This window comes from Melanerpes formicivorus, unplaced genomic scaffold (genome assembly GCF_026170545.1).
Source record: "Melanerpes formicivorus ecotype bairdi unplaced genomic scaffold, bMelFor1.0.p_v2 SCAF_68, whole genome shotgun sequence".
NCBI classification, from domain to species: Eukaryota; Metazoa; Chordata; class Aves; order Piciformes; family Picidae; genus Melanerpes; species Melanerpes formicivorus.
Window position 1 is genome coordinate 3,495,548 of NW_027142420.1, and position 13,074 is coordinate 3,508,621.

Below are 13,074 nucleotides of genomic sequence, written 5' to 3' on the forward strand. Positions count from 1 at the left end.
GGTAGAGGTTCCAGTCCTTTAAACATTGTAGTGGCTCTCTGCTGGACTCTGTCCAGTACTTCCTTGTCTGTCCTGAACTGGGGAGCACAGAATTGGATGCAGTATTCCAGTATCTTTCAGCACTTCAGCTTTTACAAAGACCATTGGTCTGAAGAAATGTGACTGTGCAGAAAGCCTATTTTTAGTGCAGAAGCAGTGCAAAAGAAATGATGTTCAGCATTTTCCAAAAGGGTGTAGGCAAAGTGACAGTTTGAGAGCAGATTTAAGCTCTCAGACAAATTCATGATTGCTCAAGAGGACTTTTCAGTAAGGATCAGAGTGTTAGGGGCTGGAAGGGACCTCGAAAGATCATCCAGTCTAACCTCCCTGCCAGAGCAGGATCACCCAGAGCAGAATCACCTGTACCAGGTCACACAGGAACGCATCCAGGCAGGATTTGAATCACCCCAGAGAGGGAAACTCCACAACCCTCCTGAGCAGCCTCTTCCAGGGTTCTGTCACCCTCATAGTGACAAAATGTTTCCTCCTGTTTCCATGGAACTTCCTATGCCTAAACTTTGACCCATTGCCCCTTGTCCTGTCATTGGTTCTGTCCTCTTGGCACTCGCCCTTTACAGCTTTATCAACATGAATGAGGTCACCCCTCAGGCTCTTCTTCTCCAAGCTAAAGAGCCCCAGCTCCCTCAGGCTCTCCTCATAAGGATGATGTTCCACACCATCATCTTCCTGGCTCTGTGCTGGACTCTTTCAAGCAGTTCCCTGAGGTCCTTCTTGAACTGAAGGGCCCAGAACTGGACACAATATTCCGGAGGAGTATTGTGAAGAAGGAGGCTGTAGAGGGAAAAGTCTCCACGAGATACCTGCACTGCACATCTTTCTTTGGAGTATTTCAGTTAAATGTGAGCAACATTAATTCCCACCAGCTCTGTAACACGCACAACCATGTGTTTATCTTCTAGGCTGACCATTCAGAGATGGGTCATGATGTGCCTGCCCCTGGATTGCTTGCTGTGGTCGTGGTTCCTCAGCTCCCCAGAGCTGCTGCCATCGAATGGCACGTCATCGCGGCAGCCGATGAGCCGCTCCAAAGAAAACACTTCGCCACGAGGATGTCGTCAGGGGGCTTCCAAATCGAGTGTGAGTCTGTGGAGTCTAGCTCTGCATCTTGTGCAGCAGTCTCTGTACAGCTCAGCTTCATTTCACCACCCACTTCTCAGCCTGATTTAGATGGACTTCTTCATGACTTAGTTGCTGTCTTTAGACAAGCTGTTGAGAACCTCTCAGCAGACTGCGGTGCCAGTCCGTTGTCTCTTAGAGCTTTCTTCAAGGAGGATGTCTTTGATGCTGGAGCACTACAGACAGGTAAGACACATGATGACAGAATTCAGGTGTGACTACTAAGTGTAAGGTAATTTTTGCTTACTTCTACATAAGGTTTCAGTGGAAGGAGACATTTTAGAAGTGCCTTTCAAAGATAGGTGTCCAAGAAGGCCAACAGCATCCTGGCCTATGTTAGCAACAGCGTGGCAAGCAGGGCGAGACAAGTGACTGTCCCCCTGTACTCAGCACTGGTCAGGCCACACCTCAAATTCCAGCCTCAGTTTTGGGCCTCTAACTACAAGAAAGAGATTGAGGTGCTGGAGCATATCTGAAGAAAGGCAATGAAGGGTCCTAGAACAGCAAAAAGAAGGAGCTGAACATTGATCCATAATGTCAAAAAGCATCAAAATTGTGGTTAGACCTCCTCAAAGACAACTAAGAAGTATAAAGCTAGGCTCTATCCCTCCTAGAAAGGACAGGGAAAAAATACTCTACAAAAAGAAAAGAAATGGCCTAGAAATAAAAGTTTCCAGACATCCTCTGCTGGATTCTATGGTCCTGCTCTGGCAGGGGGGGTTGGACTCGATGATCTTCAGAGGTCCCTTCCAACCCCTGACATCCTCTGATCCTGTGATCCTGTGAAGTGATGACACAAGAAGAAACAGCCTCATGTTGCACCCAGAGGAGTTTCACATTGAGTATTAGGTGAAATGCTGCACCACAAAGGGTTGTCAAGCATTGGAACGTGCTTCCCAAGGCTGGTTTTGAGTCTCCATCACAGGAGGTGTTTAAAAGACACGTAGATGTGGTGCTGAGGGACATGGTTTAGTGGTGGACTTGGCCATGCTGGACTTGATGATCTTAAAGGATTTTTCCATCCTAAATGTTTCTGGCCTGTAGAGGTAGGAAGAGAAGCAATGGTTTCAAGCTAGAGAAGAGGAGATTTAGGTTGGATGTTAGGAACAAGTTCTTTACCATCAGGGCAGTAGAACATGGGAACAGTTTTCCCAGTAAGGTGGTTGAGGCCCCTTCTTTGGAGATCATAGAATCACAGAAGGGTCCTCAAGGACCATCCAGTTCCAAGCCCCCTGCCATGGGCAGGGACACCTCACACTACAGCAGGTTGCTCACAGCCACATCCAGCCTGACTGCAAAAACCTCCAGGGATGAGGCTTCCACCACCTCCTTGGGCAACCTGTGCCAGTCTCTAACAACCCTCATGGGGAAGAACTTCTTCCTAACATCCAATCTCAATCTACCCATTTCTAGTTTTGCTCCACTCACCCCCCCCGTCCTATCACTCCCTGACACCTGAAAAAGTCCCTCCCCAGCTTTCTTGTAGCCCCCTTCAGATACTGGAAGGCCACAGTTGGTTCTCCTGGAAGCCTTCTCTTCTCCAGACTGAACAGCCCCAACTCCCTCAGTCTGTCCTCACATCAGAGCAGCTCCAGCTCTCTGCTCATCCTCATGGCCCTTCTCTAGACACCTTCCAGCACCTCCAGGTCCTTCCTGTACTAGGGGCTTCAGAACTGGATGCAGTACTCCAGGTGGAGTCTCACCAGAGCAGAGTAGAGGGGGAGAATCACCTCCCTTCACCCTGCTGGCTGTGCTTCTCTTGACGCAGCCCAGGTTGTGATTGGTTCTCTGGGCTGCAGGTGCTCACTGCTGGCTCATGTTGAGCTTCTCCTCCACCAGCATCCCCAGATCCTTTTCTTCAGGGCTGCTCTCAAGCCAGTCCCTGCCCAGCCTATATCAGTGGTTGGGATTGCCCTGACCCAGCTGCAGGACCTTGCACTTGGTCTTGTTGAGCCTCATGAGGTTCAAGGTCAGGCTTGATGCAGCTCTGGGCGACCTCATTTAGTTGTGGATGTCCCTGCTGACTGCAGAGAAGCTTGGACTAGATGACCTTTGGAGGTCCCTTCCAACCCAAATCATTCTATGATTTAGATATGTTTGTTGCTTTTCTGGTTACCAAACGTTTCTCAGACAGGAATGTTTTATTCCTGTACATTTTGAAGTCCAAGCAGGGTAAATCTCTGTGTTACTTGTGCTCACCTCACAGCTGACCTGACTTTGAGCAGAAGGTTGGAGTAGAGAGTCTTGCTCTGGTGTGAGTTGTTCTGCAATTCCATGCAAGAGCAGTTGCTGAGAACTGCAGTTACTTCAGGGTCAAGCTGGAGAACAAATCCCTTGCACTGAAGTCTTTGAGCAGCTCTCCATTTGATAGCTCACTTTTGTCATGATTTAGGACTCCATTCAAATAACCAAATTCTGGGTGCTACCAGGCACTCTTTTCAGAAGAAACAATGAAATATTCATGCTTTAGAACAAGGGAATGAATCCTCCAGATCTGAGGGTGCCTGGTTTTGAGCCTAGGCTGATTTCTTACCATTTTCCCAGAAGCATAGAAACATTCAGGCTGGAAAAGACCCTCAGGATCACCAAGTCCAGCCAGTAACCCTGCTCTGCTCTCTTTAATGTAAGCAGAACTTGCTAACCAAACAAATTTCCTGCTTTTTCCCTCAATGCTTATTTTTTCCCCAGATCTCATTCCCTCACCAAGAGAATGCAGAACAAAATAAGGTTTCAGCTCTAATTAATTTCTTCTGTTGTACATCTGTCTTCTGGGCTGTGCTCAATTTGGGACAGCTAAGAACATGCAAAAGCACAAAAGCTTATTTCATCTGTCAGACCTACAAAACTGGTAGACCATACTGCTATTGAAATCAGGCAGAGCTTGGTTATCAATTTGAGCAAGGGACAAAATCAGATCCTCAGTCTATATTTACCTCAAACAAGCATGCACTTTAAAAGTCCTTGCAGACCACAACTGATCCATATTAATTAGCTGACATAAATGTTAGCCCTCAAAGACTCCACTGTCCCATTTTTTTCTCCCTCCCCTTAACCTGCAGCAGTTTTTGAAGCAGATTCAACTTGACATTGTTTAATAGATTTAAAGCACAGGAATTGAAAGCTATAAAAATGTGGCATAGAATAAGCATATTTAATCCAGGAAGCAAGGAGTGAACATATAGTCTGACAGAATGTTGTTGTTTTTACTCCCATCTTGTTTAAGAGCTAGAAAGGAAACCTGATAAAACATGTCCCTGGCACAGGATGAACGTTACCATGTTGCCTGCTCTCTTTCTGATGTTTCTCAGGCCACAGAATAATTCACTTCCAAATACATTTAATTTCCTTTACTAAGTGCTGTAATGCTCAATAGAATGCCTAAATTGTGTGCAGGAAGATTGGATCTGATTCACTTCATGAATGGTTTGGAATGAGAGAAGAGGAGGTTTAGATTGGATGTGAGGAGCAGGTTCTGCACCATGAGGGTGCTGGAACACTGGAACAGGTTGCCCAGGGAAGTAGTTGAGGCTCCATCCCTGGAGATATGCAAGGAGAGAGTGGAGAAGGCTCTGAGCAACCTGATCTAGTGGAGGGTGTTCCTGCTGACTGCAGGGGTGTTGGACTAGATAACCTCTGAAGGTCCCTTCCAACCCATTCTGTGATTCGATGTTATACTACCAATGGCACAGGAATGGAATGGAATGGAATGGAATGGAATGGAATGGAATGGAATGGAATGGAATGGAATGGAATGGAATGGAATGGAATGGAATGGAATGGAATAGACCAGACCAGACCAGGTTGGAAGAGACCTTCAAGATCATCATGTCCAACCCATCAACCAATCCAACCCACCCAAACAGCTAACCCATGGCACCAAGCACCCCAGCAAGTCTCCTCCTGAACATCTTCAGTGATGGTGACTCCACCACCTCCCCGGGCAGCCCATTCCAATAGGCAATCACTCTCTCTGTATAGAACTTCTTGCTAACATCCAGCCTAAACCTCCCCTGGCACAGCCTGAGACTGTGTCCTCTTATTCTGGTACTGGCTGCCTGGGAGAAGAGACCAACCTCTGCCTGGCTACAACCTCCCTTCAGGTAGTTGTAGAGAGCAATAAGGTCACCCCGAGCCTCCTCCTCTCCAGGCTAAGCAACCCCAGCTCCCTCAGCCTCTACTCACAGAACTTGTATTCCAAGCCCCTCACCAACTTCGTTGCCCTTCTCTGGACTCGCTCCAGCAAGTCAACCTCCTTCCTAAACTGAGGGGCCCAGAACTGGACACAGGACTCGAGGTGTGGCCTAACCAGTGCAGTGTACAGGGGCAGAATGACCTCCCTGCTCCTGCTGGCCACACTCTTCCTGATGCAGGCCAGGATGCCATTGGCCCTCTTGGCTGCCTGGGCACACTGCAGGCTCATGTTCATCCTACCATCAACCAGTACCCCCAGGTCCCTCTCTGCCTGGCTGCTCTCCAGCCACCCTGACCCCAGCCTGTAGCACTGCATGGGGTTGTTGTGGCCAATGTGCAGAACCTGGCACTTGGAAGATCTGTTGGTGATTGTCACACATCCTTCTGGTTGTGTTCATATCTCTGCACTCTCATCATAATTCCTGTCATTAGAGCAATTTTATCATTACCTCCACTGCTAAGAAATCCATTCTTGAACATCTGTAGAATGTCAAGACTACATTAAAATTACCACTATCACTGATTCATTGATGAAGAATTTAAAAGTACCTTCTAGTTCAGAACTGTTTCCAGGAGGTAGATGTAAAGGGAAGGAGAAGTCTCTATATATGAAAATAATTTCTCAAAAGAGTTGTTCCTGAAGAGTACTTTATTGATACTTTCAACCTGATACAAGACTGTTACATACACTGTTTCTGATTCACAATCAGAAACTCACAGAGCACAGCAAAGTGGCAGGATCACCTCTTTGGATCTGCTGGCCAGGCTGCTTTGGGTGCAGCCCAGGCTGCCCATGGCCTTATGGACTTCATTTAGAGTGTCAGGTAATATCACAGTCTCACAGTGTCACTAAGGTTGGAAGAGACCTCGAGGATCATCGAGTCCAACCTGTCACCACAGACCTCATGACTAAACCATGGCACCAAGTGCCACATCCAGTCCCCTCTTGAACACCTCCAGGGATGGTGACTCCACCACCTCCCTGGGCAGCACATTCCAATGGTGAATGACTCTCTCGGTGAAGAACTTTCTCCTCACCTCGAGTCTAAACCTCCCCTAGCACAGCTTGAGACTGTGTCCTCTTGTTCTGGTTCTGGTTGCCTGGGAGAAGAGACCAACCCCTTCCTGGCTACCACCACCTTTCAGGTAGTTGTAGAGGGCAATGAGGTCTCCCCTGAGCCTCCTCTTCTCCAGGCTAAACAACCCCAGCTCCCTCAGCCTCGCCTTACAGGGCTGTGCTCAAGGCCTCTCCCCAGCCTTGTTGCCCTTCTCTGGACACCTTCAAGTGTCTCAATGTCCTTGACAGGACATGATAATGTCCTAATGATAGGACTGGGGGTAATGGAACAAAACTAGAAGTGAGTAGATTCAAATTGGCTGTTAGGAAGAAGTTCTTCCCCATGAGGGTGGTGAGACACCGAAACAGGCTGCCCAGGGAGGTGGTGGAAGCCTCATCCCTGGAGGTTTTGAAGACCAGGCTGGATGTGGCTGTGAGCATCCTGAGGTAGTGTGAGGTGTCCCTGGCCATGGCAGGGGGGTTGGAACTGGATGATCCTTGAGGTCCCTTCTAAACCCTGACAATTCTATGATTCTCTGATTAAATGAGTGGGGGTTTGGTGACCAAAACCAAAGTACAATTATTTAAGCTAATCTTCCATCATTTGTGTAAGACCTTGAAATGCAATTGAATGTCTCCTCTAGCCAGGCCTAGGAAGGACATAAAGGTCATTTTGTCCCAGATGAGAATTTCCAATCATCAGAGTCAAAGGAGGGAACACTGCCACAGATCCTTTCAAATGGTTCTCTGATCAGCTGAGTGGGTTTTTTGGTGACCAAAAACACCCCATAAATAAAATAATCATTTCTGTAAAGCTATCCAAATAAATCAGATGAAGTTGTGTGCAGCTGATGAAGATGAGGAGGAGGAATGTGCATATCATAGTATCATAGTATCAGTCAGGGTTGGAAGGGACCACAAGGATCATCTAGTTCCAACCCCCCTGCCATGGGCAGGGACACCCCACACTAGATCAGGCTGGCCAGAGCCTCATCCAGCCTGGGCTTAAACACCTCCAGGGACAGGGCCCCAACCACCTCCCTGGACAACCCATTCCAGGGCTTCACCACTCTCATGGGGAAGAACTTCCTCCTCACCTCCAGCCTCAATCTCCCCACCTCCAGCTTCATTCCATTCCCCCTAGTCCTATCACTACCTGAGATCCTGAGCAGTCCCTCCCCAGCCTTCCTGGAGCCCCCTTCAGATCTGCCCAGCCTGGATTTGTGCCTGGGATTGCCTCGACCCACATGCAGGACCCTGCACTTGCTCTTGTTGAACCTCATGAGGCTGTCATGGGCTCACCTCTCCAGCCTGTCCAGGTCCCTCTGGATGGCCTCCCTTCCCTCCAGCCTGTCTGCTGCACCACACAGCTTGGTGTCATCAGCAAACCTGCTGAGGGTGCACTCAATGCCACTGTCCATGGCACCCACAAAGATGTTGAACGAGACAGGTTCTGCATATTGTAGCAAGCTGTGTTACTGCTGTCAAGAGAGGCTCAGGGTTTGTGATGCAAATGCCAGACAGATAGCTTTCTGTCATCCTCAGACCAAATGTGAAGTTGCATTGAACAAAGTGCAGCAGTGCTGGGGAACTTCTCAGAGGCAATCCCTCCTAACATGTGAGAGCATTAGGGGCGCCACGCTGGGAGCACAGAACGTGCTGGAAGCAGGGGGATTAGCTTAAGCTGACATATATGCTTAGTAAGAGGCTGTGAAGCCTTTAGAAGTCTTTAACATAAATTTGGCTATTTCTTTCTTGTCCTCATTTAAATATGCATTAATATCAATGTGTCAGGATGATTTGCTGTGCCATCCAGCTGACTAGCTTATGCTCCAGCAGGGGCAAGCTGAATGCTCAGGAGTGAGCCCATTATGGTTTCACAAGCCTTGTTCACTGGATGTATGCAAAATGTTTGGGAATATTTATCAGGGAGTAGAAAAGGTCCTGCATTCACCAGAACATCACATTACATAACCCCTTTTTAATACTACAGGAGGGGGGGAAAGAAATGAAGTGGGGAAATAAAAAAGGCAGAAGAGAACAGGAATGGAGAGGCAGTCTGATAGCACCATTGACATGAATGTATAATTAGTTTTACATGTGGCTGTAATCTGTAGATGCTTAGAGCTAAAAGGCCTCTCAGGACTGATGTGTTTAGCAAGTCTCAGTGGCACTACAGGTTAAAAAATGTTTCTGATATGGGTCAAGTGGAGTTCAAATGGGCTGGAGAAAACCTTGCCTGAAATGGGGCTGTGTCTGGACCATGGGCCAGCAATGTGCTCTTCTGGCCATGAAGGCCAATGTCATTCTGGGGTGCATCAGAAGGGGTGTGGTCAAGGGAAGTCCCCCTCCTCCTCTACTCTGCCCTGGTGAGGCCACATCTGGAATATTGTGCCCAGTACTGAGCCCCTCAGTTCAAGAAGGGCCTCAGGGAACTGCTTGAGAGAGTCCACTGCAGAGCCACAAAAATGATGAAGGGAACAGAACATCTTCCTTATGAAGAGAGCCTGAGGGAGCTGAGGGCTCTTGAGCTTGAAGAGGAGGAGACTGAGAGGTGACCTCATTCATGTTGAGAAAGATGTGCAGGGGGAGTGCCCAGAGGCTGGAGCCAGGCTCTGCTGGGTGATGCCCAATGACAGCACAAGGGGCAGTGGTGGAAGCTGAGGCAGAGGAAGTGCCATGGAAACAGGAGGAAACATTTTTTCCCTGTGAGAGTGCCAGAGCCCTGGAGCAGGCTGCCCAGGGGGGTTGTGGAGTCTCCTTCTCTGGAGATATTCAAAACCCACCTGGATGTGTTCCTCTGTGACCTGAGCTAGATTGTATGGTCCTGCTCTGGCAGGGGGGTTGGACTCAGTGCTCTCTTTGGGTGCCTTCCAATCCCTGGCATCCTGTGAGCCTGTGATCCTGTAGGCCACATGGAGAAGGTGAGAGCAGTTGCCAACCTGAAGCTTTAATTTCCACTTTGTTTTTTGTGTGTCTGTGTTTCTTGTTGAGGAAGCAAAATATTTTCCAAGTCTAATACTTGAAGCAGGGAACCTACACTGCTGCTGCTTAAAAAAGTTAAATTAGTACTTAGGGAAATCAATCAGATTATAATGTGCATAAGCAACTAGGAAATACTGCTGTGATGCATGAAATGACATTTGAGAAGGGTAAAAGTAGCTGAATTTGGTCTTCAGCCACAGACATGGCTTTGCAGTCTTGCTATTTCTACCTAAACTATGCAGTCAGGAGAACTTCTGTATCAAATGACTAAGAACATGCAGAAATGTTGAGCTTTTCCTGTCAGCTTTCAAGGCTGTGCTGATACTGTCTCTACTGCAAGTCACTGTAGTCCTACTTTTAGCAGAGCATCATAGAATCACAGAATGGCTTAGGTTGGAAGGGGCCTCAGAGATCATCTACTCCAAGCTCCCCACCATGGGCAGGGACACCTCTCAACTAGACTCAGCTGCTCCAGGCCTCATCCAGCCTGGCCTTGGACACCTCCAGAGAGAGAGAGGGCATCCACAGCCTCCCTGGGCAACCTATTCCAGAGTCTCACCACCCTTGTACTGAAGAACAACTTGCTCAGCTCCAGTCTGGCTCTGCTCTACCTCAGCTTCAAACCTGTCACTCTTGTCCTGTCTCTGGACACCCTGATGTAAAGTCAGCTTCAAACCTGTCACTCTTGTCCTGTCTCTGGACACCCTGATGTAAAGTCCCTCTGCAGCCTTCCTGTAGGATCCCTTCAGGTATAGGAAAGCAGCCCTAAGGTCACCCCAGAGCCTTCTCTAAGCTGAACACCCCCAGCTCCCTCAGCCTGTCCTCATTGCAGAGGTGTTGCTGCCCTTGGATCATCCTTGTGGCCTCCTCTGGACTCATTCCAACAGCTCTGCCTCCTCCTTATGCTGGGGACAGCAGAACTGGATGCAGTATTTGAGGCAGGGTCTCAGCAGAGTAAAAAGGCAGAATCCCTCTCCTGCCCTGCTGGCCACACTCCACATCTCACCCAGAGGTGAGAATCTTTGTCTGCTGTCAAAGACATGGAAAAATTGATTTAGTAGTTGTGTTGCCTCTTGACTCCATTTGCATGGGAAAGTGTTTTGTGCCTGTGAGGCAGCTTAAAATATATGAGAGCCTACCATGGGGCTGTGGCCTTCTCTCATTTAGGATGGGAAATCCATATATTAAGTGCACAGATGCTGGATTCAACCACTCAAAGCCAAGGCCAGACAGCAAAGGCAGAACTCATCCTTAGTCAGAGTGGGCAGTCTGTGACATCTAAAGGTTCTGCTTTGAGCAGTCATGCATGAAAATCTTGGCCTTTAAATGGAAACAAATTCTTTAATTGTTTGGCCCAAGTCTGATCTAGAGGATGCAGCTTTTGTCCTTGATACACAACCCCAGCAATATATGGCTAAGGCTGTCTTAAAGCTACAGCTTCAGATTTCTTTCAGAATATCACAGAATCACAGAATTTCAGTGGCTGGAAGGGACCTCAAAAGCTCATCCAGTCCAACCCCCCTGCCAGAGCAGGGTCACCCAGAGCAGGTCACACAGGAACACATCCAAGTGGGTTTTGAATATCTCCAGAGGGGGAGACTCCACAACCCCCCTGGGCAGCCTGTTCCAGGGCTCTGTCACCCTCACAGGGAAATAATTCTTCCTCCTGTTTCCATGGAACTTCCTCTGCCTCAGCTTCCACCACTGCCCCTTGTGCTGTCATTGGGCATCACCCAGCAGAGCCTGGCTCCAGCCTCTGGGCACTCACCCTGCACATCTTTACAAGCATTGATGAGGTCACCTCTCAGTCTCCTCCAAGCTCAAGAGCCCTCAGCTCCCTCAGGCTCTCCTCGTATGGAAGATGTTCCACTCCCTTCATCATCCTCATGGCTCTGTGCTGGACTCTCTCAAGCAGCTCACTGTCTCTCTTGAACTGAGGGGCCCAGAACTGGACACAATATTCCAGATGCAGCCTCACCAGTGCAGAGTAGAGGAGGGAGGAGAACCTCTCCCAGCCTACTAGTCACATCCCTTCTAATCCACCCCAGAATGGCATTGGCCTTCCTGGCCACAAGAGCACATTGCTGGCTCATGGTCATCCTTCCATCCACCAGGACCCCCAGGTCCCTTTCCCCTTCACTGCTCTCCAGCAGGTCCATCCCCAACCTATCCTGGTGCATGGAGCTGTTCCTTCCCAGGTGCAAGACTCTACCCTTGCCCTTGTTGAACTTCATCACATTTCTCCCTGCCCAGCTCTCAGCCTGCCCAAGTCTGGCTGAATGGCAGCACAACCTTCTGCTGTGCCAGCCATTCCACCCAGCTTGGTGTCCTCAGCAAACTTGCTGACAGCGCACTCTGTGCCCTCAGCCAGGTCATTGATGAAGTATCTGCCACTAAAATCTAGCATCAATTTGTAGGTTACTTTATGCCACCAAGCTGCCTTTCCACATGATCTGGAAGTGCTCCTGAGCTCTCAGCCAGCTTCATTGTTTGCCCTGGCATTGTCATTTGCCTGTTGAACATTTCCATGCAGTGACTTTTAGGGCAGAGTGGACCTGTCAGGAAACAGACTGCACAAAGTGCAAACATCACAGCAAGATGTCAAAATTAATTGTGAGAGACTTTGCTCAGTGCCTTATTGACAGAGAACCACTCTAAAAGCATCTTAAAACAATGACATCAGGCATCCAATCATTGCCAAAGTTGGATCATCTGGTGTTTAATATGTGAGGCATATATGATCTGTCTATCCAGAAACCACTTGTGACTAACTTATTCTTTTGAGGACACATCCCAGATTATGGTTTGCAATTACATAGGAAGTTTTCCCCTGAGACTGCTTCAACATGCCAACATGTTGGCACCAATACTCAATCAATACAAATGGAAAGAACTGAGATTTCTAGAGCCCTCTGCAGCATTTGTACAAACCCCTCTCTATATTAAGGCTCTGTTTATAAGCAAAGGATAAAAAAAGGCCTCCCAACACTGTTGTGGTGTTTAAAACAGTAAAGTTCACAGGATGTTAGGGGTTGGAAGGGACCTCCAAAGATCATTGAGTCCAACCCCCTGCCAGAGCAGGACCATAGAATCCAGCACAGGTCACACAGAACACATCCAGATGGGGCTTGAAGGTCTCTAGAGGAGACTCCACAGCCTGCTCCAGTGCTCCAGAGCCTGGGCAGCCTGCTCCGGTGCTCTGTAACCCTCACAGTGAAGAAGTTCCTCCTTGTGTTGAGGTGGAGCCTCCTGTGCTGGAGTTTCTATCCATTGCCCCTTGTCCTGTCACGGGGTACAAGTGAGCAGAGCCTGTCCCCTCCCTCTTGACACTCAGCCCTCAGATATTGATAAACATTTATTAAGTCCCCTCTCAGTCTTTGCCAGACTAAAAAGCTGCAGGGCTCTCAGTTTCTTCTCACAGGGTTCCTGCTCCAGTCCCTTCATCACCCTCATAGCCCTCTGTTGGACTCTCTCTGATTTAGGAAGCCTACTAATCTTAAAATCATTGTAGGCTGCAAATGCATTGGAGATAACGTCACATATGCTGCCCTCTTTATTACACCTCTGCTATGAGGACAGGCTGAGGGATCTGGGCTTGTCCAGCCTGGAGAAGAGAAGGCTCAGTAGGTCTGGTATCAAATTCAGCAATGCATCTGAACAGTCTG

General features: G+C 48.5%; 1 protein-coding gene across 1 annotated transcript in view; it reads left to right on the forward strand.

Moving 5' to 3' along the window:
• Positions 1-13,074, forward strand: part of DPH6 (diphthamine biosynthesis 6) — a 224,724-nt gene that overhangs the window by 180,592 nt on the left and 31,058 nt on the right. Inside the window, exon 14 of the mRNA XM_068162922.1 lies at positions 960-1,362. Within this exon, the coding sequence (XP_068019023.1) occupies positions 960-1,362 (403 nt within the window). The remainder of the gene's footprint in view (positions 1-959; positions 1,363-13,074) is intronic.